General features: G+C 39.4%; 1 protein-coding gene across 1 annotated transcript in view; it reads right to left on the bottom strand.

The window, feature by feature from the left end:
• wdr19 (WD repeat domain 19) overlaps positions 1-25320 on the bottom strand; it is a 48436-nt gene that overhangs the window by 11382 nt on the left and 11734 nt on the right. The window contains exons 12-32 of the mRNA XM_061880518.1: positions 25113-25233; positions 24934-25040; positions 24757-24873; positions 24516-24671; positions 24260-24407; positions 23342-23555; positions 19631-19790; positions 19445-19555; positions 19253-19362; positions 19119-19176; positions 17064-17210; positions 16914-16996; positions 16768-16851; positions 16536-16682; positions 14725-14849; positions 14519-14628; positions 11942-12088; positions 9333-9429; positions 9127-9251; positions 2014-2095; positions 1784-1934 (exon numbers count right to left, since the gene is read on the bottom strand). Of these exons, the coding sequence (XP_061736502.1) occupies positions 1784-1934; positions 2014-2095; positions 9127-9251; positions 9333-9429; positions 11942-12088; positions 14519-14628; positions 14725-14849; positions 16536-16682; positions 16768-16851; positions 16914-16996; positions 17064-17210; positions 19119-19176; positions 19253-19362; positions 19445-19555; positions 19631-19790; positions 23342-23555; positions 24260-24407; positions 24516-24671; positions 24757-24873; positions 24934-25040; positions 25113-25233 (2600 nt within the window). The remainder of the gene's footprint in view (positions 1-1783; positions 1935-2013; positions 2096-9126; positions 9252-9332; positions 9430-11941; positions 12089-14518; positions 14629-14724; positions 14850-16535; positions 16683-16767; positions 16852-16913; positions 16997-17063; positions 17211-19118; positions 19177-19252; positions 19363-19444; positions 19556-19630; positions 19791-23341; positions 23556-24259; positions 24408-24515; positions 24672-24756; positions 24874-24933; positions 25041-25112; positions 25234-25320) is intronic.

Genomic DNA, 25320 nt, shown 5'->3' with positions numbered 1-25320 from the left:
ATTGTCATGACTGCCGCAAGTGGTGCAAAGGTGTAATACAACGAAGTGCTAAGAAACATATATTTTTAGTGGGCCTCCCGAGGGTGCTTGCAGCTAAACAATGGGCCCCAGCCCTATGGTTATCAAACACTGGTCTAAGTAAAACTCAGCGGCCTAGTGGTTAGAGCAGGGGTAGGGAACCTATGGCTCTAGAGCCAGATGTGGCTCTTTTGATGACTGCACCTGGCTCTCAGATAAATCTTAGCTGACATTGCTTAACACGAAATTTAATGAATAATTCCGCTGGTAATCACAGCGTCAAAAATAACGTTCAAAATATAAAACATTCTCATGCATTTTCATCCATCCATCCGGTTTCTACCGCACCTGTTCAAGAAGTCGCATTAATGGTAAGAAGTGTTTTATTTATTGTTGGTTAGCCTCAGAATAACAATGTTATTAAAAAGAATAAAAGACTTATCATACTCTAAACATGTTGGTCTTTCTTAAAAATGCACGCATATAGTTCTATTCAGTATTAAAAATAAATAAATTATATGGCTCTCACAGAAATACTTTTAAAAATATTTGGCTTGTATGGCTCTCTCAGCCAAAAAGGTTCCCGACCCCTGGGTTAGAGTGTCCGCCCTGGGATCAGTAGGTTGTGAGTTCATTTAAAAAAATGGGACCCATTGCCTCCCTGCTTGTCACTCAGCATCTAGGGTTGGAATTGGGGGTTAAATCAGCATAAACGATTCCCGGGCGCGGCACCGCTGCCGCCCACTGCTCCCCTCACTTCCCAGGGGGTGTTCAAGGGGATGGGTCGAATGCAGAGGACACATTTCACCACACCTAGTGTGTGTGTGACAATCATTGGTACTTTAACTTTAACTTAACTTAAAATGTATTGGATATGCTTTGGCGTAAATTTTTCACCACGGTCACTTCTATAAACCGTTTTTTTGGGTCGGTCTGCAAGACATTTGTTTGTTAAGGCGTTCCCAGATTACAAATGAAACCACGCTCCAACCTCTGCATAAGTATCAGAATGTATTTTATGAAAAAATGTACACTGTTTAAATATCCATCCATCCATCCATCCATTTTCTACCGCTTATTCCCTTTGGGGTCGCGGGGGGCGCTGGTGCCTATCTCAGCTACGATCGGGCGGAAGGCGGTGTACACCCTGGACAAGTCGCCACCTCATCGCAGACTGTTTGAATATATATCTCGAAAACAAACATCAGCACTCTTTTTTCCCCAGACATAGTCAAAAATAAATTTTGTAAACACTTCATAGATCCACAATTTCCATCGATACGGAGCTGGATAAAAAGCTCATTATAGCAACATTTATTTCACTGCATGTTGCACATAGTGTTATTTTGCGCATGCAAAGATTATATTAAAATAATATTTTATCTTATTTTGTCTTGTGTTTTCTCCAACTCATCTGGCCTCATACAGAGCTGTTCCCCGTCTGGCTGGTAGCTTTACCTAGAGTCCGAATGAGTACATCTACCTCACTTTGTTGTCATAACGTAGCAAGACTGCAAACCCCGTGAACAATGGCATCCAAAACTGTTTGGAAGCTCACGGCAAAATGCATGAACTTTATGATTTGATACCTTGACATTGTTTAACATTACTATCCAACATTGCAACAACATTTATAAGTCAGCAATGACACATTTTATTATAAGTCCCCTTAAAAACACAGTTAACAATACATAATAATAGATCAGTATATGGTACAGTGTGAGAGTATGTTATTCTATATCAGGAACTCACGCTGGTCACTCACCGAACCATAGCCTCAATCTTTTTCCTGTAATTCTGGTGGATTTCGTTTCGGTACTCGGGACGCATCAGCATGGCCGCAAAGCCAAAAGCGGAGTTCTTCAACCCAGCCCGGTGGCATTCAATGACTGCCGATGTCAGAATGGGTACAACATCTGGACAAATGCAACATATGTGTAAGACCTCTGGAATAACCAATAGAAGCTATTGTCTACTTTGTGCAGATGTACTCACGTGCAGGAAACTTGCTGATATTTTTGCTGACACGAATAAGCATGTGTGCCCCTTTAAGGTGGTCTTTTCGTTTGATATGGATCTGTGAAGAAAACATTTTATTACACATAGGCGTACAATAGAAAGGATTGACATAATATTACTAACTAAGACAAACTGTACAATCACAGGCATGACTTTTGAAACAACTCATTCCTTTCCTTTCAATATAAGAATATTATGTTTGAAGGACTCCATTGTCCATCCATGTCCACTGCTTATTCTGTTCAGAGTTATGGTGAAGCTAAAGCCTACCCCAGCTGATATTGTGTGAGAGATGGGGTACAGGACACACACATACACACACACATATATGTGTTTATATATATATATATATATATATATATATATATATATATATATATATATATATATATATATAATTATTGTATATATATATATATAATTATTGTATATATATATATATATATACACACATATATATGTATATGTATATATATATATATATACACATATATATATATATGTATATATATATATCTACACATATATATATGTATATATATATATATATATACACATATATATATATATGTATATATATATCTACACATATATATATGTGTAGATATATATATATATATATATATATATATATATTGGTTCCAAAGAATGGAACCAGCTAGACGAAGACCTTGACAAAGTGCTAGAAGCCGCTCTAGCAGGAACAGCTGAACAAAAAGTCAATACACTCACAACAATAACGTACAATCTGGCAAGGGAGCGTTTTGGGATGGAGGACAAGAAGGTTTACACCAAATTGGCGCATCAGCCAAGCAGAAGAGAAAGAGAAATCCATCACCTGAGGAAGGAAATCAAAACTTTAAACAAACAGTTCAAAAGAGCCACTGTCGAGGAAAAGGAAGGCATCAAGGATCTGACAAGGCAACTTCGGGAACGTCTTTGCAGACTCCGTAGAGCAGAAAACATTCGGAAGAGGAGGAAGGAGAGGGAGAACAGAAGAGCACAGTTCACCAAAAACCCTTTCAGATTCACCAGGAAACTACTGGGTGAAGCAAAATCCGGAATGCTGACCAGCTCTAGGGAAGATGTGGAGGCGTTCCTAAGGGAAACCCATAATGACAACTGCAAAAACCAGGCCCTGGGTGCCAACCATAACATCAACAGCTCGGAAAAACCAAGAAAGGAGCTCCACATCGGTGAACCATCCTGGAAGGAAATCCAAGATGTGGTGAAAAAGGCCAGAACAGGATCTGCCCCTGGCCCCAGTGGTATACCCTATAAGGTATACAAAAAATGCCCGATGCTCCTTCGGAGGCTGTGGATGCTGTTCCGGAGAATCTGGAAAAAGGGCACAATTCCATCATGCTGGAAGAAGGCAGAAGGCTGTTTTGTGCCAAAGGAAGATAACTCCTCAACCATAAATCAATTCCGTACAATATCACTTCTAAATGTAGAAGGCAAAATCTTCTTTTCTGTACTGGCAAAAAGGATGACCTTATACGTGACTGAGAACGGATATGTTGACACCTCTATCCAAAAAGGTGGAATACCAGGCTTCTCTGGATGCCTGGAACACACCGGAGTTCTCAGTCAGATGATCCGGGAGGCCAAAGCAAGCAAAGGCAACCTGACTGTTGTCTGGCTCGATCTGGCTAACGCCTACGGATCAATCCCTCACGCCCTCATTCACACTGCACTAGACCATTACCACATCCCTCTGCACATCAAGGGAATGATAACCAGCTACTTTGGGGGCATCCAGATACGTTTCAAGACAGCCAATTTCACAACTCAGTGGCAAAACCTGGAAAAGGGAATCGTAACTGGATGCACAATCTCCCCCATTCTCTTTATCATGGGAATGAACCTCCTCATAACAGCTGCTGGGAAAGAAGCCAGAGGACCAGCAATGGAATCAGGCATTCAACAACCCCCAATAAGAGGTTACTTGGACGATCTCACCGTGACGACCACAACCCATGTGGAGGCGAGACGGGTGCTAACAGTTCTGGACCACATGGCAACATGGTCCAGAATGAAGTTTAAGCCCAAAAAATCAAGGAGCATGGTGATCCGGAAAGGTAAATTGACGAACAGGTTCAAGCTGCAAGTGCAAGGAGAAGTGATTCCATCGATTGAGGAGAACCCTATAAAGTGCCTCGGAAAGTGGTTTGACAGCTCACTTACTGACAGGAACAACATCACCAGTACAGAGAAGCAGACAGAGGAGTGGCTGAGGAAGATTGGAAAATCAGGACTCCCTGGTAAATTTAAAATATGGCTATACCAACATGGACTGTTACCAAGACTCATGTGGCTGTTGACAGTGTATGACATCCCTATGACACGCGTAGAAGGAGTGGAAAGAAAGATCAACAAGAACCTCAAAAAATGGCTGGGAATCCCTCCAAGCTTCACATCAGTAGGCCTCTACATAAGATCAGGACAGCTCCAGCTTCCCTTGTCATCCGTGGTGGAGGAATTCAAGGTAGCAAAGTGCAGAGTCTTAATGACATACAGAGACACCCAGGACGAACAAGTCAGACACGCAGGCGTCACTACAAGATCAGGACGCAAGTGGGCAGCTGACACAACTGTTGCACAAGTTGAGAGCATATTGAGGCTACGTGACATCATAGGGATGCCGTGCACAGGGAGACAGGGTCTTGGGACTTCCCATGTCCAACAATGGAGTAAGGCAGAACCCAGGGAAAGAAGAGCTATGGTCCAGGAGGAAGTACGAAACCTGGAAGAGGAAGGTCGAATATCAAGAGCAGTGGAACTAGCGTCCCAGGGAGCTTGGACCAAATGGGACCTCCCTAAGAGAAAGATCACATGGGCAGATCTGTGGAAGCTGGAACCATTCCGCATCTCTTTCTTGCTGAGATCAGTGTATGACACACTCCCGACTCCAACAAACTTGCACAGATGGGGCATGAGAGGGGATCCACTATGCAAGCTTTGCGGGCAGAAGGGTACCATGTCACACATTCTGTCAGGGTGTAAAACAGCACTCACCCAAGGGAGATACAGATGGCGTCATGACAAGGTGCTCATGACACTGGCTAACACCTTGGAGCAGCAGAGATGCAAGAAACAGCAACCCCAAGGGAAAACAAAATCCATCCAGTTTGTGAGGGAGGGAGAAAAGCCACCAACCACAGCAACAGCAAGGAAGAGCCTACTGCAAATGGCACGGTCTTGGGGTATGAAAGTAGACCTGGGAGGAAGGCTGCAGTTCCCCCAGGTTGTACAAACAACCCTGAGACCGGATGTGGTGCTGTGGTCTGAAGAGGCAAAGAAGATAATTCTTATTGAACTCAGTCCCATGGGAAGAAGGTTGCGACCAAGCCTTTGAAAGGAAAAGTGCTAAATACCAGGACCTTTTAAATGACTGCAGGGGAAAAGGATGGCAGGCATGGCTGTTCCCGGTCGAGGTCGGCTCCAGAGGATTCCCTGCCCAGTCGGGATGGAGAATGCTCACAGCTTTGGGAATAACGGGGAAGGAGAGAAAGACAGCAGCTCGCAGGATGGGGGAGGCAGCGGAGAGAGCCTCTTGCTGGTTATGGAGCAGGAGAGATGAGATGAGCTGGAAGCCAGGAGGAGGAGATAGGCAGTGACTTGGCCACCACTGCCGGCCCACCAGCGGTAGGGTGTTACGGTTCAGGGTCGAAACACCCAATGACCGCTGGACACCGTCTGAAGATATCAAGTTCTCCTGGCCAAGGCTCCATTCACCTAAGGTGAATGAAGAAGAAAGCATCTCCGGATGTAATGCAATCATATATATACACATATATATATATGTATATATACACACATTATATATATATATATATATATATATATATATATATATATATATAATGATGAGTCCCATACCAGTGCCTACAGGATTTGTATTGTAATTATTGTGGTCTAAAATACTTGATCAGTGTTTTAAGTATTTGTTGTAACTGTGACACACTGTAATGCGTTGTCACATTAAGTCCTCTATTGCAGTGGTTCTCAAATGGGGGTACGCGTACCCCTGGGGGTACTTGAAGGTATGCCAAGGGGTACGTGAGATTTTTTTTTTAAATATTCTAAAAATAGCGACAATTCAAATATAATTTATGAATATATTTATTGAATAATACTTCAAGAAAATATGATTGTAAGTTCATAAACTGTGAAAAGAAATACAACAATGCAATATTCAGTGTTGACAGCTAGATTTTTTTTGTGGACATGTTCAATAAATATTGATGTTAAAGATTTATTTTTGTGTGAAGAAATGTTTAGAATTAAGTTAATGTATCCAGATGGATCTCTATTACAATCCCCAAAAAGGGCACTTTAAGTTGATGATTACTTCTATGTGTAGAAATCTTTATTTATAATTGAATCACATGTTTATTTTTCAACAAGTTTTTCGTTATTTTTATATCTTTTTTTCCAAATAGTTCAAGAAAGACCACTACAAATGAGCAATGTTTTGCACTGTTATACAATATAATAAATCAGAAACTGATGACATAGTGTTGTATTTTACTTCTTTATTTCTTTTTTTTTTTCAACCAAAAATGCTTTGCTCCGATTAGGGGTTACTTGAATTAAAAAAATGTTCACAAAGGGTACATCACTAAAAAAAGGTTGGGAACCACTGCTCTATTGTATTTACGTTGGGAATTGTGTGTCCCTTTTACCACCAGGGGGCATTGCCATCTCAGAGAGTCAGTTGGGAAAGCAGGCGCTCTGTTCTCAACTGACAGTTTCAAGCTCAATCACATTCTGCAGTCCATTTAGAGCAGGTGATGTATTAGTTTTTGTAGAGCAATCCCTTGGCTCCTCAGAAATATTGGACAATTTTTTCAAAGGAGTGATCATGGACTTTATTCTGTGTTGTGTTATGAGTTGGATTTCAATAATCTGCAATGATATGACATTTTGCACCCAGCCCGCTCTTAATTGATTCCGGACATGACCGAGATAAATACATTCACGTAAAGTAGAAATAATTAATCATACATAATATATTTAGGTAGCTAGAGAACAAAATAATAGTTCAAGACCCTCTGAATATCTTTTTCAACATTACAGGAGCCTTCTAGACATGAAATAACACCCTTTAGTTACTTTTACACTCTTTTACTCCATTATAAAGTCATCCCTAGCCACTTAGTGCTTCAAATATTACTACTTCACCACATTGAAAAGGACACCAAACCAATCAGAGCACACTGTTCAGTATCATGACCACTGATTGGCCCAGCCTCAACCAGCATTACTATATAGGATTTTAAAGAGTGTTATTCCATGTCTCAAGCGACATATTAAGACATATTCACAAGGTTGTAAACAGTTTTTATGCGGTTGCTATGAAAAACTAGATTTTTCATGAATAATTCCTAATTTGCGGTAATTAATTTATCACGGTCATGTCCAGAACTAATTAACAGCAATAAAAAGGGCACAAATGCAATAATACTGCCTTGATACTAAACAGTGCACTCTGATTGGTTTAGTCTCATCAAGTGACCAATACAACTGTAGTGTTCAGGGTCTCTGCAGGTTTAAACAAGTCAAAAATAGGGCTTTATAAAACCATAATGAATGTAATAATTTAAGACCATTTCACATTCATACGGACAAAAAAGTACAAAAGACATAAAAGAAAATCAGAGGGCCAGAATTAATTGTAAGTATACTAATTAATTCACTGCTCTTTCATATTGGAAAACAAAATTGTTGAACTAAGTAAATACATCAGAAGCCTCTCTATTGTAAACTAATAAAAAATATTAGCAAACATCATAAAAGCCATTTGTCAGATTTGCCATAAAACTGTTTTATTGCCAAAGAGGCAGTGTGCTTCATATCAAGTGTTTTCATGTAACAACCAGAACGTTAGCAATGGTAGAGAAAAGCACAATAATATATTGTCTGTAAAAGGGACTGTTAGCATCTCTGCTAAAGCTTAATGGTAAACTTTTGCAGTGTTTTTGTGGGTGTCAGAATTGTGTATCCTGTTCCGAATGTTTGTGGCGTTTCAGCATCTTTTGACACAGACTTATCCTGGATTTTTGACTTTTACATTATCATTCCAAAGGCTTCCCTCCTCAATGGCTCCACATCCGGGTTCTGAACACTATATACGTTTCCATCCACAGGCTTCAAGCATGCATTAAACTTAGTTCTGGAGACATAAATCATTGAACTTGTACTTACATATCTAATGCAAGTATTTCTGCGCGCACACAGCAACTAGATGGTAGTACACATCAAATTTTAACCAGGCAGCACAGGTAGTAAATCGAAACATTTAAAAGCAAGACTGAAGTTTATGCATGTTTTAAATAAAAGTAACGTTAATTAATAGTTTTTAATATCTTTCAAAATTGTATTTAATACCTTTTATTTGATTTTTGGACCATTTTAGACATTTTAAGGCCTTAAATTCAAATTGTTAGATTAAGACTATTTAAGACCCAGCGGATACACCGAGTATTAATATTTTTGAATGTTTTCCAAATGTTTTGCTACCGGTAAGTACTTTTTATGTTTGAAAATGCTTAATTCAGGACAAAAAATGTACAATATGCTTTCAAATGTTTTAAAAAAATTCCCCAAAAATCTGGTGATTAGTCAATATAGTGAAGCTGCAATATTTAAAGCGTGATGTGGTGAGAGACGACTGTACGGACATTTTGGCTCAGCAACCGCAATTGTCAACATTCGAACATAACTTTTGAGAGAATTGCAATTCATAATTTAAAAAAATATTACTTACATATTACAAATTTATAAAGCTTGCCCTCATGTACCGTATTTATGCCTTCTTTTACCAAGGATTTATTTCTAACCTTTTACTTGTATTATACTTTTTAAAATCTCTTATGGGGAAGTCCACTTTCAATTGTTTTTTTTTCATCCAAAATCAAATTGGTTTACTATTGTTAAATTTGAGTTTAAAGTTGAAGTTATCAGGCAAAAAAAAAAAAAGTTTACAATAACGGCAAATATTTTTTAAATTTTTTTATGGCCGACATTTCCATACATTTGCATAAATTCATGCATCCAGAAGGTATTTGCTCTATGTGTACTAACCTTTCCAAGCAGGTATGAGTGCAGGATCATCAGGTTTGTGGCCATTTCTGCAGGAATCTTTATGTTGTGGGCCTGAAGCTGTGTGTACATGCTGAAAAGCACGTTGTGGGAGCTACGGTAGTTGCCTGGATAAGATATAGCAGACAATCGCTATTTGTGTCACAATTTTAACCCTGTTGGAGTCAGTTTTGGGAAAGGGATTATACCAGCATTCTGCTCTTCTCTGGCAATGATGATGGCTGTGCGGCCAGCTTCTCTATACTGCTGCAGTGCCATGTAGAGACGGAACAGGTACTTTGCATCCTGTATTAAAAGTCAAGAATCTTGCGAAGTCAGATCACCATTAAAATCATATTTTCAAAAAAAAAAACATATTTCTGTTTTCAGTCAAATGTGGAGAAATGACTGATTAACCCCAGGAAGAGCAGATAGGGGATTTAAATATTGGACAACAAACGGTCTGTCGACAATTGGTAATCTCTAAGACAGACAAAAGCCAATATGCGTTGTTTGAAGAAATACTATAAAAATGTAATATACTCCGAAATAGATTTTATCTTCATATGTTTCAAATATCTTCAGCTAATATAATTAGTCATTAGAATACAACAAAACCAAACAAATGCATGCCTTCTATGTCTACCTTTGAGAACTTAGTCAGAATTTTTCAGCAAAGGGCTAAATTTCCCAATTACATAAATGTCTGGTGGATGGAAGTATATAAATATATCTGGAAAGGCTGGAAGAGTAAAGTAAAAAATAAGAGTAGGAAAATAGACGAGTGGGAGAAGGCATGGACTAAAGCAGTGTTTTTCAACCTTTTTTGAGCCAAGGCCCATTTTTTGCGTTGAAAAAAGGCAGAGGCACACCACCAGCAGAAATCATTAAAAACGAAACTCAGTTGATAGTAAAAAGTCGTTGTCGCAATTGTTGGATATGACTTTAAACCAGAATCAAGCATGTATTTCTATAGCTCTTGTCTCAAAGTAGGTGTACTGTCACCAGCTGTCACATCACGTCCTGACTTATTTGGATTTTTTTTCTGTTTTCCTGTGTGTACTGTTTTAGTTCTTGTCTTGCTCTCCTATTTTGGTGGCTTTTTCTCTTTTTTTTTTCTGTATTTTCCTGTAGCAATATTTCCCGCATCTATTTTGTTTTTATCCTTCTTTGTGGGGAAACAAAGAAGAATATTGTCCTGGTTGAAAGAAGCCATTGTCGATTGTCATGTCATGTTCGGATGTACATTGTGTACTCCATCTTTGCTACACAGTAAGTCTTTGCTGTCGTCCAGCATTCTGTTTTTGTTTACTTTGTAGCCAGTTCAGTTTTAGTTTTGTTCTGCATAGCCTTCCCTAAGCTTCAATGCCTTTTCTTAGGGGCACTTACCTATTGTTTATTTTTTTGTTTAAGCATTATATACCTTTTTACCTGCACACTGCCTCCCGCTGTATCCGACATCTACAAAGCACCTAGCTACCGGCCGCAACCTACTGGCCGCAACCTACACCACACTGCTCACACGGCACACTAGTGTGCTGTGGCACAGTGGTTGAAAAACACTGAACTAAAGTAAAGTCAAAATCTATTAATACCCAATTGAAGTTATTAAAATATAACTGGCTAATGAGAACGTACATTACTCCAGTAAAGCTCCACAAATATGATCAATATATACCTAAAACTTGTATAAAGTTTGAGGAAAAAAATGATACATTGTTCCATTGCATTCGGCTTGGTGAAGAAATACAAAAATGTTTGCAAGAAGTACACCAATGCAACAAATATATTTTTACAGATTCAACTGCCATTGGTCTCACAGTTATTTATGTTAGATTTGTACCCATAAAATATAACATTTAAAAAGAATCAACATTTTTGTGGGCTTAAGTACAGGTACATAATATTGGCCAACAAAGAATAGAAAAACATTAAAAGAACAACAATCAGCAGCATTGTCCAAAATATCTACAACCCTTACTTTTGAGAAAAATACATACATGATAAAATATCAACATCTTTTTCACCAAATCTGGGACCCTTTTATTTTGTATCAGTCTGAAAAAGTTTTAACAAATGTGTTGAAATTCACTGGGGAGCCTTTTGCAGTAGAGAATTCTCAAAAAGGTATGGTTTTTGTGTGTAATCTTGTTTATATGTAAAATGGACAAGGACTAAGTGGGATTCCGCCAGACCTGACCCCTCACCATTATTTGTGTTTGCTGTTAATGTGTGAGTTTTTTATTTGAATTTTTTTTCTCTCTTGCTCGACAGAGGTTAGTACGAGTTGTACTTGCTGTTAAAGAGGATAATAAGTAGAATGTTGGTTAAAAGAAATCAAACAACACTTTTAAACATAACAAAAAAAATGGAGAAAGTCTGCAACCTGTGGTTGAGAGAGCAAACAGCTCCCTCGTCTTATTAATTATAATTAATAAAATATGTACAGAAACTTGATAATAATATTTTACTTCCATCTAGTGTCTACTTTTAACTCTGTGCAATATAAAATGAAAAATATCATTACAGTATTTATTTTACCAATTTTTGTTGCAATCCTGTGCTTTATGAGGTAAAAGTTACAAGGAAGACTTAGACATTGATAAAAAATTCATAAAATCACAAGTTGATTTAATGTTAATGAAAAAAAATTCTCACACCATTGCACAACTGAAAAAGCTGCCACAAATTTAAACATTCTAGGACGCAATAGTCTGAAAAAAAGCCTGCGGAATCTTGGAGGGATTTTTGCAAAAAGGGTATGTGCAAAACCTGTCACAATAAAATGTAAAAAGGAAAGGTGAATAGTTTTAATCACCTTTGGGATGCCATCACTCTCCCCCATCAGGTATTCTATCAGGAGATTGGTCAGGGAGGTGTCTTTAGCTAGGCCCACCGTCTCAATGGCCATGTCCAAAGCCAGGCTGTCCTCTGCATTGGGGCACTTTAGGAAGTGCTTCAGGGCCTGAGGCAGAAACCAAATGGTTTAAACTAGTGTGGATGTACACAATTAACATGTAATGAAGAGATAATTCCGGATTGTCATTTTTCAGAGTCGGCAATATCCAAACAGTGTCTCAAATATTATAAGTGTACCGAAATGTGAATCTTACAACGACTCACGATTGAGTTCTATTCCGATTCTTGCAAGGCCCTAACCACGACCCATCAGGAGCAAGGGTGAAGTGTCCTGCTCAAGGACACAACGGTTGTGACTATGGTGGAAGCCGGGATCAAACGAGGAACCCTCAGGTTGCTTTCTGCTCTACCAAGCGCTCCACCAACCAATCCACGGCGTCGTCCGATATTAAACCTTCCTTTCCCACTTCTGTGGGAGGGAAGCGAGCTAATAATGGGGACGGCGTGGCGCATCTAGCAGAGTGGCTGTGCCAGCAACCTAAGGGTTTCTGGTTCAATCCCCACCTTCTACCATCCTAGTCATTTCCATTGTGTCCTTGAGCAAGACACTTCACCCTTGTTTCTGATGGTTCCTAGTTAGCGCCTTGCAAGGCAGCTCACGCCATCAGTGTGTGAATATGAATGTGTGTGTGAATGGGTGAATGTGGAAATAGTGTCAAAGCGCTTTGAGTTCCTTTAAAAAAGGTAAAAAAGCGCTATACAAGTACAACCCATTTACCATTTACCATAATACCTGCTAAGGCACCCGCATACCTACGATGTGTCGGAAAGATAAATTGTTTGCATTCATAATGTGTTTTTAAATTATAATTTTTTTTCTTGTGTACAGACAAATAGTTTTTAGTGAAAAAGAAATACATCTGAGTTTCAGCTGTCATATCAGCCTTTCTCTGAGAGTTTGCTCATTCCTGGTGTGACGTCACGTCTCTAAAATCAGCTGGCGTGTTTTGGCCTCTTACATCTCCCATTACATAAAAAAATATTTGTCTATACACAAGAACAATTTTAAAAAAGTGCTGGGATTATGTTTCTACATAGTGGATAGGATTGAGGCTTGTCAGACACGAAGCTCGGCATGCCATCGCGTGCCTCTGGCCGGCCGAATCATACCGTTGATGCCAAAAAACTCGCTGGAAATTGGACGCCACATCCCAGAGGTATAGCTCTCTTCTGAAAAAGGTAATGGTTCTTCCGCAGGTTCCAAACAGAAACTTTCTTACGACTTACTTCCTCTATTTAGTCAAGATTAATGTCCTCTTGGTCCTGCATCAAAACCAACGACCTCACAAACTCTAGTTTTGACTTTTTTTTGGGAGGTGGAAAAAGTTGCAAATGAGATTTCCCTTTAATGAAAGACTCTCCTAAGCACCTTTAATTAACTTTGAAATATTCACATATAAAACTAAGTGCTAGAGCACATCCATTTGACGTTACTGACACTTAGTGACCAGTCTACATACATTCTGTTTGTTTCTCCAAAAAATGCCATAGATTTGACTGATTGTCTATGATTGATCTGATGAAGTGTTTCTAAACTATAGGGCCAGGGGCTATTGTTGGGCCGTCAAAAAATATCTGTTTCTCAGCTATGGTTTGTATGGGCCGCAGCAGTACTCTGTAATACACTTTTTCACCACTTGGGAGTAGTAATGACAATATCAAAGAAATAGAAGAAGTCTGGGGCTAAAGGCATAGAGAAATTTCTTACGCACAAAAGATCTGACTAAAATGGTGAAGCTGTATTTTGATTTGCACTTTAATTTTATTGACAGTTTACTTTCGAAACATATAGCACCCCCCGCGACCCCAAAAGGGAATAAGCGGTAGAAAATGGATGGATGGATGGATTTATTATTCCTGATATTAAATTAGTGTATTTATTTTATGAACATTTAATTTTCATAATTTTTCTACTGTATATCTTTGACAATGTTGCAAACTGTAGGCATGTTAGATATATTTATTGAAAACTAATAAAATGAAGAGTAAGATTATTAATTCAGTGTTTATATTTAATTGGGTCCCGTGCCACTCTATAGTGGTAGTGGAAAAGTTGAACCTGAGGTCAAAAAGGTTAAGAAACCCTGAACTAATGAACCAGTTTCAACTATAAAAATCTTTAGTCGAAGACAGCTCTAATAAAACATGTTTGAAGCAAGTTACTGGTTACGAAAGCTTTGCTTTTGGCTGCTGTGTGATGTATACGCGCAGCAAGTAAGGACGGAGATGGATAAGATGAATAAGATTTGAATAGTTTTTTCCGCCAGCCCCAGTACTGGGGCATTGGCATACATTCTACAAATTATTTACAGCAAAGTTGGAAGTAAAATGAAGACTCAAGGAAAATGGTTCCAGCTCAATTCTAATTATTATACGTGTTCCTTCCTTCGTGTTTTAAACCTTGTTGCAGGATTTGCAGTATGCACATTAACCTGCTTGCTTTACTAATAATTAAAGGATGGTCACATGATCTTACTCTGCTGTACTGGCCACACTTCTGAAAGAATTTGCCAGCCTGCAGGTGGTTTTTTTCCGCCTCAAAGTAGAGTGCGATGCTCTGATAGTCTTGTAGCGTTGCATCAGAACCTGACAAAACACACACCGCAGCAGTCATGTTCCATTGCTCAGCAACAGTCCGACTCGGTCACAGTGTTTGGATTTAAAGTGCTGACGTTCACAGACCGATGATGTCAGCATAGACTTCCATCTGCCTGTGCTGCTGTGCTAGTTGGAAGGCTTCATCGTTGCACTGAGAGAGAACCAGGAAGTGGATGGCAGAGCCATAATCACTCAGAGACAGGAAGAACCTGCAAACAAATCAGAAGGGCCTTTGCGTAAAAAAAAGAGCTGAGGGGAAAGATTGAAAATCATTGTGTTCAAAGTATTTTGGGTGAAAATACATTTGGAGACATGATGTTCAACACAAGTTTTTTTTTCAATTTCCTGAATCTTCAAAATAATTTTAACATTTCAGTTACATTAAATAGCACAGTTTTATAAAAATAAGATACGAGTTAGGCTGTCATATACAGACCTTTTCCAAACAAATTTAATATCATGGAAAAGTGTATTTAGTTCCATAATTCCATTCAAAACGTTACACTTTCATAGATTATAGATTCACGGCCCACAACTTAAACGATTTCAAGTATTTAGTTGTTTATTTGTAATTAATTTGGGCTTCCAGCCAATAAAACCCACAAAAACAGGATTTCAAAAAATGAGCATAATATAAAGAAATCACCATTCTCAGTTTTTGCAGAAAAAAAACGTTGGGATCACATCAAATCAATCAATATATGGTTAAGAACCCCTGACACACAGTAAGTTTCAAAAAGTTTTTTGTGTGTTAGTTTGACCACACTTTTACAATATGATGAGATTACAATAACCATCTCAAAAATAAGAATAACTTGTTGTATTCATTACCTCAAAGTTATGAGCGGATTTACATCAAACTTTTAGGAACAAGTAATTACATTTTATTGATGATCCAGATCATTTCTACTATTTTACCTTCCGGTTACGTTAGGAGGTTCAACATCTCTGTGTGAGCATACAAGCGGCCCGAGGCCTGCCTCCACTCACAGAGACAAAGAGAGCGGACGACTGACTCATTTGATCTAGGTCTTAATATTTTATCGCATTTTAACGGACTCTTTTTTTCACTTTATTTCAGCAACAAAGCTCATAAAAGTATGAATATTATCAAACTTTCAGAAAATGTCCAAAATTGGATAAGGAACAAGTGATTAGATTTTGGGGGTTATTTGGATCACTGTCAGGATTAAGGAGTTTAAGACGTCAATGCTAAAACAGTGCTACCCCGTTTTCATCAACAATCCGTTCCAAAATGTCCAATGTACAACATTTTAAGCTATATTTTCCTAAATAAATAATGTAAATCTAATTAATATATTTTTGACACTCAAAAATAAAAACACAAAATCATGTTTCATTACAAATAATAATTTTATATGCAGAAAATAGTGTGAAATACACAATAATGCTTAGCTATGATTTATTTTTTGAATATAATAGTGTTATTAGCTACTTTAATTAAGTGTTGGCTGTTGCAACGTCTTTGGATCCCATGATGGGGTTTTTTGCAGTCGTACTCCATAAAAACGAGCATTGGGACTGAGTCTTAAAAGCGTGGGATTCTTAAGCACTCAGTTCTGTGAAATGATCCGCAGTTTGTAACGCGCAATGTTTGGTCATACGATAACTGACAGGAAATATGAAAACCGAGGTACCACTGTACTGGGTTTCTAATATTTAGCAAAATAGGTTAGCTAAAATATTGGAAACGTCTCTGTATCATGCAGTACAATTGTACGCCCCTGCAAGCTATATACACAATAATAAATATATTGTTAAACTCATACCACTCTTTCTGTCAGTTAAGGTAAAGATTATAATATTTGATAGAGCTTTTCGATTGGATCTCTATACTGTATTGGAGTAGAAAAACTCCCACTACTTAGTCCTACCTGGCAACCATCTTTGCTCCTTCAACACTCTGCGTCTCTCTAACAATGCGAACAGCACCTTCTGGGTTCTTCAGGTGATCCAGCAGCACCCGTGTTACATTGTCCCAGTCTTTAGCACTCCCATAAGCTTGTGCTGCTTCCTTATACCTGATGCACAGACAAACCATTATGAGGTTTTTTTATTGCTTTTCTATCATGGCCTTCAGTGGACACCCTTAAACTAAGAACCTACTTGCCATCTGCCTCCTTGGCTTTAGCGTACTGCAGGTGGATCTTTGAAGATGTGACATTAGGGAGCAACTCTCCCACCTTTGCCCTAAAGAGAGGGACAGTTAAATGTTCAAGTTTCAGTGTTGTTGTTTTTTCAGTTTGTCTCACCAGTTTTTGCAGCGAATATAAACCGATGCCGCCTTGTCGTAACACTGTCCTTTTTCATAGAGCTGAGCAGCTTCAGAAAATTGCTATGAATCAAAACACAGCAATCCAAGCAACATATTACCGGTGTTGAGATATAGCAGTAACTCATACCTTCATGCTTTCCAGTATAGCTGCACATTCTTTCTTCAGAACTCTACTTGGGTGCTGACCAGCCTGGGCCACTCCCCTCCTTATGTCTCCCATCCGAATGGACATCCTGGCCACACCAGCCTGGCACACCTCATCATGCTCCTGGAACTGCACCCCCAGGAGAAGATAACAGCACAGAAAACAGTCACAAAAATAGATAGTACTCCCTTCATTCAGACTTCATAGTCTGAACCAAGTCTGGACCAAGCATTGTTAGACTGGCTAAAAGCGGCTTGTGGACTCCCTTGTTGAAACATCACATTTTAGCCGTGATAAAATAATTCAGTTTCTATAATCACCATCTATTTTATATTGATGGAAAAAATGAGCAGCGATAACACATTTATTCAGGCATGCCTATATTATGCTCCTGCGCAGTCACTACGCCGTCGCCTCCAACGGCCCGGAAAAGACACGAGACAGGCCCCCAAGTTAAGTTCAAAAAGAGAAAGAAAAAAATATTGTGCAGAAAATTCCTAAAGACACTACGGCGCACCTGCTGTATAGAAATACTTGGACCAGTGTAAACACATTGGCAGATCTTTGCATTGACATTGTAAGGCCAGCGTCCAAAGTGGCACCTGTATTTTGCAAAACTGGGCAATTTTTTCTCAAAGTTGTAACTCTGACCAAAGATATGAACCAACAATAAATGTCTACTCCAGAGGATGATGATTTAAAAAAAAAACTTTAAACATTTAAAAGGGAAAAAGTCCAATCCTTAGTTTTTTGGAAATGTCCCACCGAGAACAATTCAGTTATAAAGCTTTTTGTCTCGTTTGAACGTGTGACTTACAATTGTCGGGTAAAAAGCCAGGGGCGGTGTTTTTCTTAAAGTGAGAAACTACTCTCACTCCGGTTGACGAGTTAGTTGTTAGAATCAAGCATTTTGGAAAAAAATGCACTTTTATTGTGTTTTTGTCATGGCTCAGGATCGAACCTGCGTTTCCCCGGTGCTGCCGGTACCTCCGCTGGCAGCGCGCTCAGACACGCCCCTGCTTGCGCTGAGGGCAGCACGCCCACGCAGCGACAAGCTTGCAGACAATCACAGATCAACGCATCTGGACCTGATGATAGGGAGCGGCACAAAGACCAGCGGACCCTAGGAACCTTTGCCAGAATGTCCCTCATCTTCCCGTAAGCATCACGTCTGGCATTCCCTCCCTTGTGCTTTGCTCACCTTCTCTGCTCTCTCTCTCCGTGTCTGCCTTGTTCATGTCCCTTGTGTCTTCCGCAGTGTCTTCCTAGTCATCCGTGATCATGTTTTGCCTCTTGACATCCATTTGGACTCCTGACTGCCTTCCTCGATCCTCGACCCCTGCTCGGACATGGACTACGCTGCCTTGCTCCTACCCTCGACCCCTTGCCTGTTTACAGACTACCTTTAATCCTTGCCCCCTTAATTCGACGGAGGATACATCCAACACTCAAAGAAAACTACCCCTGGTAACACTTAGACAATTATTTCTACACATAGTCTACACCTATTCACTTAGAGTAGCATACATATGCCACATACTCATCAAAGGTTTGTATAAACCTTGTAAACCGCAGTTCTGCCTTGATTGTTGCCTCCTTACCTCCTCAGTACACAACAGTTTTGCTTTGTTATAGTGGACATTTTGGCTCTTTAGCAAAAGGGAAAAACCTGTGAATGATCTACGAAGAATAGTCGACCAATCACAACTGTGCTGTCTTCAATGACGTTGATGCAAATTTTTTGGAAGCATCGCTCAAAGCTATGGAGGGGTAGGCGCCAGCCGGCTCGACGCTGATTCATAATTGAGGTTTAAGTTTCCCTTCATTAGAAGTGTTACTGCATCCTACAAAAAGACTCTGGTGGACATAGCAAAACATGCTGGTAATTTTCCCTTTTGAGAATTTGAAGTTGTTTTAAGTTGTTGTTGTTGTAGTACACCGCGTGCCAAAAAAGGACACATTTGGATAGCCTACCAAATGTCTTTTGGCCATATCTGCTAGTTTTGTCATCATGAAGATCAAATGCGTTGCACTTACTTTATTATTCTGGGTCATGCCTTTCTCGTAGTGAGAAAGAGCATTCATGTAGTCTCCACTGCAGCAAGAGACAAAAAAAAAAGTGCATCAGTCTAACATCTCAGATGTTTAGCGGATGATGTGTGCATGCTTACATAAACTCCAGATGAACAGCATATTCTTTGGAGAGAAAAGGAATCTGGTCTTCTGCTAACCCCTTGGCTAACTTCAAAGCACTGTCCCAATGCAGCAGGTCTCTCCTCATCTATAATAAATGAAAACAGTAACCTCGATCAACTGGTTGGTTTAGAATGCAAAGACTAAAAAAATGAGTGTGTGTATTTGACCTCCAGGGCAGCTATCGGGCAACTAGAGGCCAGATAGAGATCCTCAGCAAGACAATAGTCCTCCAGAAACATGGCCAAATGACCTGCAAGTAAGTTATTATCCTCGATGCCCTATGAACAACAATTTAGATGAGTGTTTCATCTAAATGATACAATGCAGCTTTATTTCACAATAACTAGCTGTACCTGTGTAGCCTGCAGTGACAGCACCATGCCCACATTGCCAATCATGCGGTAGAAGTGGATGGCTAGCTCCACCTCCATGTGGACCAGACAGGCTTTGCCAACCTCGGCTTTGTCTGCGTCACTGCCCGCCTTCACACACAGATCCCAAGCTTCATGGAACCTGAACGCCGACACACACAAAAAAATACACAACTGTCCCATCAGCTTCCTAACCTTGACAAATGACACCTCGCACCAGTGTTGTCTTTGTAGGAAACAGAGGCAACACTCACACTGACACCTGGTGGAAAAATACATATTGTGCTTCCTTTTTCTCCTTAGATTATGGCAGGGGTAGGGAACCTATTGCTCTAGAGCCAGATGTGGCTCTTTTGATGACTGCATCTGGCTCTCAGATAAATCTTAGCTGGCATTGCTTAACACGATAAGTCAGTGTTTTTCAACCTTTTTTGAACCAAAACACGTTTTTTTCATTGAAAAAATTCTGAGGCGCACCACCAGCAGAAAACATTAAAAAAATTAAACTCAGTAGCCGATATTGACAAAAAAAAATTGTTCTCGCAATAGCTCTTGTCTTTATGTAGGTGTACTGTCAAGCCGTGACTTTTTTTGATTTTTTTCGGTGTTTTCCTGTGTGACTTGCGCTATTTTGGTGGCTTTTCCTTTTTTGTTGGTATTTTCCTGTAGCAATTTCATGCCCTCCTTGAATGCTATTCATCGCACCTGCTTTGTTTTTACAACCAAGACTATTTAAGTTGTGCAGACGCACTCCTTCTTTGTGTGGACATTGTTGATTGTCATGCCATGTACGGATGTACTTTGTGGACGCCGTCTGCTCCGCACACTGTAAGTCTTTGCTGTTGTCCAGCATTCATTTTTTGCTTACTTTGCAGCCAGTTCAGTTTTAGTTTTGTTTTGCATCAATGCCTTTTCTTAGCGGCACTCGTCTTTTGTTTATTTTGTTGGATACCTTTTTACCTATATGCTGCCTCCCGCATATTGTGATCACGACATACCATGTTCCTGACGTCTACAAAAGCAATTAGCTACCTGCTGCCACCTACTGATATGGAAGAGTATTACACGCTTACTCTGCCGAGCTCTAGACATCACAGACACTCAATAACAGCACATTTTTTAATTATAGCTACAGGTTTGCAAAAAATATTATCAACCCAATTAGGTGAAATTGCATAATCTCTCCCACGACACACCAGACTGTATCTCACGCCCGCGGCACAGTGGTTGAAAAACACAGCGATAAGTAATGAATAATTCCGCTGGTAATCACAATGTTAAAAATAACGTTCAAAATATAAAACATTCTCATGCATTTTAATCCATCCATCCGTTTTCTACCGTTCCTGCTCAAGAAGTCGCATTAATGGAAAGAACTATTTTATTCATTAGCTTCAGAATAACAATGTTATCAAAAAGAAGAAGATACTTATTATAATCTTAAAATGTTGGTCTCACTTAAAAATGCACACATTTATTTGTATTCAGTGTTAAAAAATATTATATGGCTCTCTCGGAAATACATTTTATAATATTTGGCTTTCATGGCTCTCTCAGCCAAAAAGGTTCCCGACCCCTGGATTATGGCGTGCGTGGTGGGTCACGTGAGCGGACATTGCGGGTGTGTGGCATTGTGGGAGTGGAGTATACTTTCTGGTGAGTGCATATACCTGTAAGATTTGTGACTAAGAGGAGTGGTTTTTAAACTTTTCTCACCATGTACCATTTAAAAAAAACTTGGCTTTCCATGTACCACCCTAATGACCGTAGTAAGCCTAAGTATTCATGAAAAACAAGGCAGAGGTTTTATTTAATATTTTTGGCCACTGTAAGATTACATACAGTTTGAAAAGTAATACTGTGTTTAAATATAGAAAAATAAAACACTTTACTTCAAGTGATTCTTTGGCCTATTATTAAATAGAGCATGCGTACCACAGTTTGAAAATCGCTGACCTCGAGTATGTTGGCGCGGTATAATTTAGACTTCTCAAGTGGAGGCGACAATAATTAGCTTGAGTACAGGAGGCGTGGCTTTAAGGGAGCATGTTTGAAGGATCAGATGCATGTTTTAAATGATCAAGAATACATGATAGTTAAATTTTTTTGTGTGCAAAATAACAAAATCAACAACAAAGGAAACAATTGTGGCCTCTCCACTACTTAAATTAATGTCCATCCTGGGTGGGGATGGAACTAACTTTTTCAGCTTTTCTAATCATTATCGTGTAGTTTAAGACAATGACAATTACTGGCATTATAGGTATATCCGCCAAGATTTTCTGTAAAATTGTATAAAAAGCACCCTGTGATCTATTAATTCACATTCTACAAACAATTTTTGCTTCTCAACGGTGTATGACGTTTCAGGTCGGCAAAATTTAAATTGAAAAACACCTCCCGATGGCCTGTAACCCGCTCTCTTCCTAGTTCAACAGAATACGCTGTAAACTATAGGCGAAATATTACAAAAGCAGTGTTTGAAAACGGTAATGATCTCACTCACCAGTTTAAAATCAACACAGAAAACTAAATAAATTCTATCACTAATATTTCTCTCCTGTGAATTATTGCGACTCGCTCTTATCTCGTATCGGACCACTGATTGGTCAGGCTGTCAATCAGTGTCAAGAAGGCTAGAAGGAAAACCAATCTATGAGCTTGTGGGCGGTCGAAAGGGACAAGTTTCAGTCTGACCTGAGTTTTTCAGCCTGGCACTAAAGTTTGACTTGTCTCCATTTTATTGTGTTTCATTATTTTCGGATGGTAAAAAGTACAGGGGATAAAAACTGCCTTTTACATCACCATTGAGACACATGTTTCTCTCCACATTCATGTTATCATGCTCCGACCTGTGCGCCGGACAACTTGAACTTGAACCCCTTTTTGTGGTCATTTTAGAAGCACTCCTGCAGTGCGATTTACAACAGAACCCACTTTTTCAGCACGCTGGAGGTACAGTTCACTCTGGGAGACTTTGGCACTAACAATGAGCCTGTGCTGGAATGATCCAGATGCAAGAAATTGGATTTTGCCAAACGTTTCCAATATAGGAGATATATGTTGATGAATTATTAACATATGTTTAATATGAAAGCAAACGAACATCATTAAGAAAAACGGCAACGACAAAACTAAAACACATCAATTTGTTTCAATCAACCCCTCAAGTCATCGAGTAGCGAGAACATTAGAAAATTATATTTCTGAATAGACGATATGTCTATTTTTTTTTTTTATAACAGTCCAAATATGTTGAAACACACAATCAATTGTCTGTTTTTGCAGCACAATCGCCTTTTTCATAGCCATGCGTGTGAAACTGCCAGTTTTCACACAGATTTTAAAAGTCCTAAATATAGAAGCATAACAGCTGCCGCAGAACAGTTTTAGTCTAAAAAATCACATTGTGTGAGCCAAATATTATATTTGCATCTACCGCCATTATTGTGGGCATTCTGTTAATCACCATAACATCTACATATTCATGAAGACAGACACACTCCCTTCGTTTGCTTATTTAAGAGACGCAATCCTCTGCACACAAGCTTAGTAGATCAGTTTTGGTTTTGCAAGCAAGTTTGCACAAAACACGCAAACCTTTAGTACAGTAGATCAGGTCCTAAAAGTACAGACATTCTCCAGATTAAACGGTATGGACATACACAGCATTAGTGTTTTTTAATGACTGACCTCTTGAGCTGCAGGGTCTGCATGAGCTGCTTGCTGAGTTCTGGCTGCGGCCCAGACGATGCACTGGTTGGGCGCTCCAGGAACGAGTGTGTGCTCAGTGCCACTTCTTTAATCTTGCCGCTGGTCGTCTGGCACGTCAACACCCCGTTGTACAACAGCAAAGGCTTCGGGGAAGAGACAAGGGGCGTGCTACCCACTAGTATCACTCGCGGGCCTGAGCACCCAATAGGAAGGAAAGATTGAAAGAAACATAAAAACAAATCTTAATAATTTAAGTTGACTTGTTGTAAAAAATATTGTAGTTGAGGTGGCGACTTGTAAATTGTGTAGCCTGCCACCCAGGTGCAGCTGGGATAGGCTTCACTCAATCAATGTCCTTTATTTAACCAGGTAAAAACTAATTGAGATTAAAATCTATTTTCCAAGAGTGACCTGGCCAAGACAACAGAAAGACAAAGTTACAGAAATATATATATATATAAACAACAAAAACCGCAACAGTTACACAGAACAATTAAAAAATATAGATTTCTTACACATGTTAACCTAAAACATGTAATAGGTAAAAACATTTTTAAAAAATGTTACAGTAAAAACAACTTAAAAACAAGTTCAATGCCCAATAGAAACAGTTTCTCGATCCTTTATAATGGCTTGAAATTCCCCCAAAGTGATCAATCAAGTAACCTCAGATCCTTCTGTAAATTATTGCAGCCCACCTGCAACCGTGAGAGGAACAAGTGGTAGAAAATGGATAGATGTCTAGAGCCTGGATTGGTTGATATCTAAATGGATTTCTAAATAGGGCAGTTGCCTGGAAATGAAGTATGAAAGCCAGCTCAATGAGCCACTATACTACCCTAGTAGACAATACAAATTCTTGGACTCAATGAAAGCAAAAGGGATGCAGTCGCCTACCATGGATGGTTGCTTTATGCACGGCATAAGTGTAGGCTTTGTCGTCATCGTAGGCTGCAAAAACTCCTCTGTCCGCATGCCAGTTGTCCCATAGCACCCCAGTGATGGTAGGGGAGAAATTTGGAAGCTCAAGGCAGGAATCTGCTGTCTGGACAGGAAAAAACAAACTGTGAATAGACTGTATATGTAAGAAGAAATGATTTAAATTGGCTGTGATTTCAGCATTATGATAAGAAGACACACTATGTGTACTCACGCTTGAGAGGGTGAGTAGGAAACCGCCCTTCTTGTCATCAATGAAAACCAAGCGCGTACCATTTACATCAGGGAAAACTTTCTTCACAGACACCGCTTGGCTGTAAGTACTCACAGTCTCCCAATCCTCCACCAAGACACACACCACGTTACCTAACTGAGACATAACGGAGGGAGGTGTTTTACTTAAGTAATGAATTAACATAATGATTAAAGAACACATTTGCACATGTGAGCCTTACATCAGTGCCATAGAAGAGGAAGTCTGCGGTGAGGGCGTGGCAAAGAATACGCCCTTTTCTGTCATCGTCTGGAAACAACTTCATCTGCTTCCTCTCCTCCTGCTCGCTGCCATCGATCTAGAACACACACAAGGTAACATGCTTGGACAAATTCACACACGCACGCAGAAAACTTACCATGTGCAGTTGTACTTTGCCATCAAACAGCGCTGCAGCGTATTTTGCATTAAGGCACATGCTGGCAACTGTCCCGAAGTACTCAATCTCCTTTAGTTTGGTAAAAACTGAACAAATGCAGTCCTGTTTAATGAACATCCATTAATGTGACTGAAAAAAATTATCAGACAGACTCATACCTGATTCTTGTTTAAGAGGGGCATAGAACCAGGCTTTGTTGTTCATTCCAACAGCCACATGGAAAGGTCCCACAGCAATAAACGTTGGTTCTATTTCCACTTGTATGACCACAGGAGTTGCCTAAAAAACACATTTAATTACTGAGGTGCATTATGAGTCCAGCGTGCAGTCGTCTAATGCTTTTTTCCCTGATGATTCTGTCAGAAG

This window comes from Nerophis ophidion, linkage group LG20, assembly GCF_033978795.1.
Source record: "Nerophis ophidion isolate RoL-2023_Sa linkage group LG20, RoL_Noph_v1.0, whole genome shotgun sequence".
NCBI classification, from domain to species: domain Eukaryota; kingdom Metazoa; phylum Chordata; class Actinopteri; order Syngnathiformes; family Syngnathidae; genus Nerophis; species Nerophis ophidion.
This window is presented reverse-complemented; position numbering and strand designations above follow the sequence as displayed.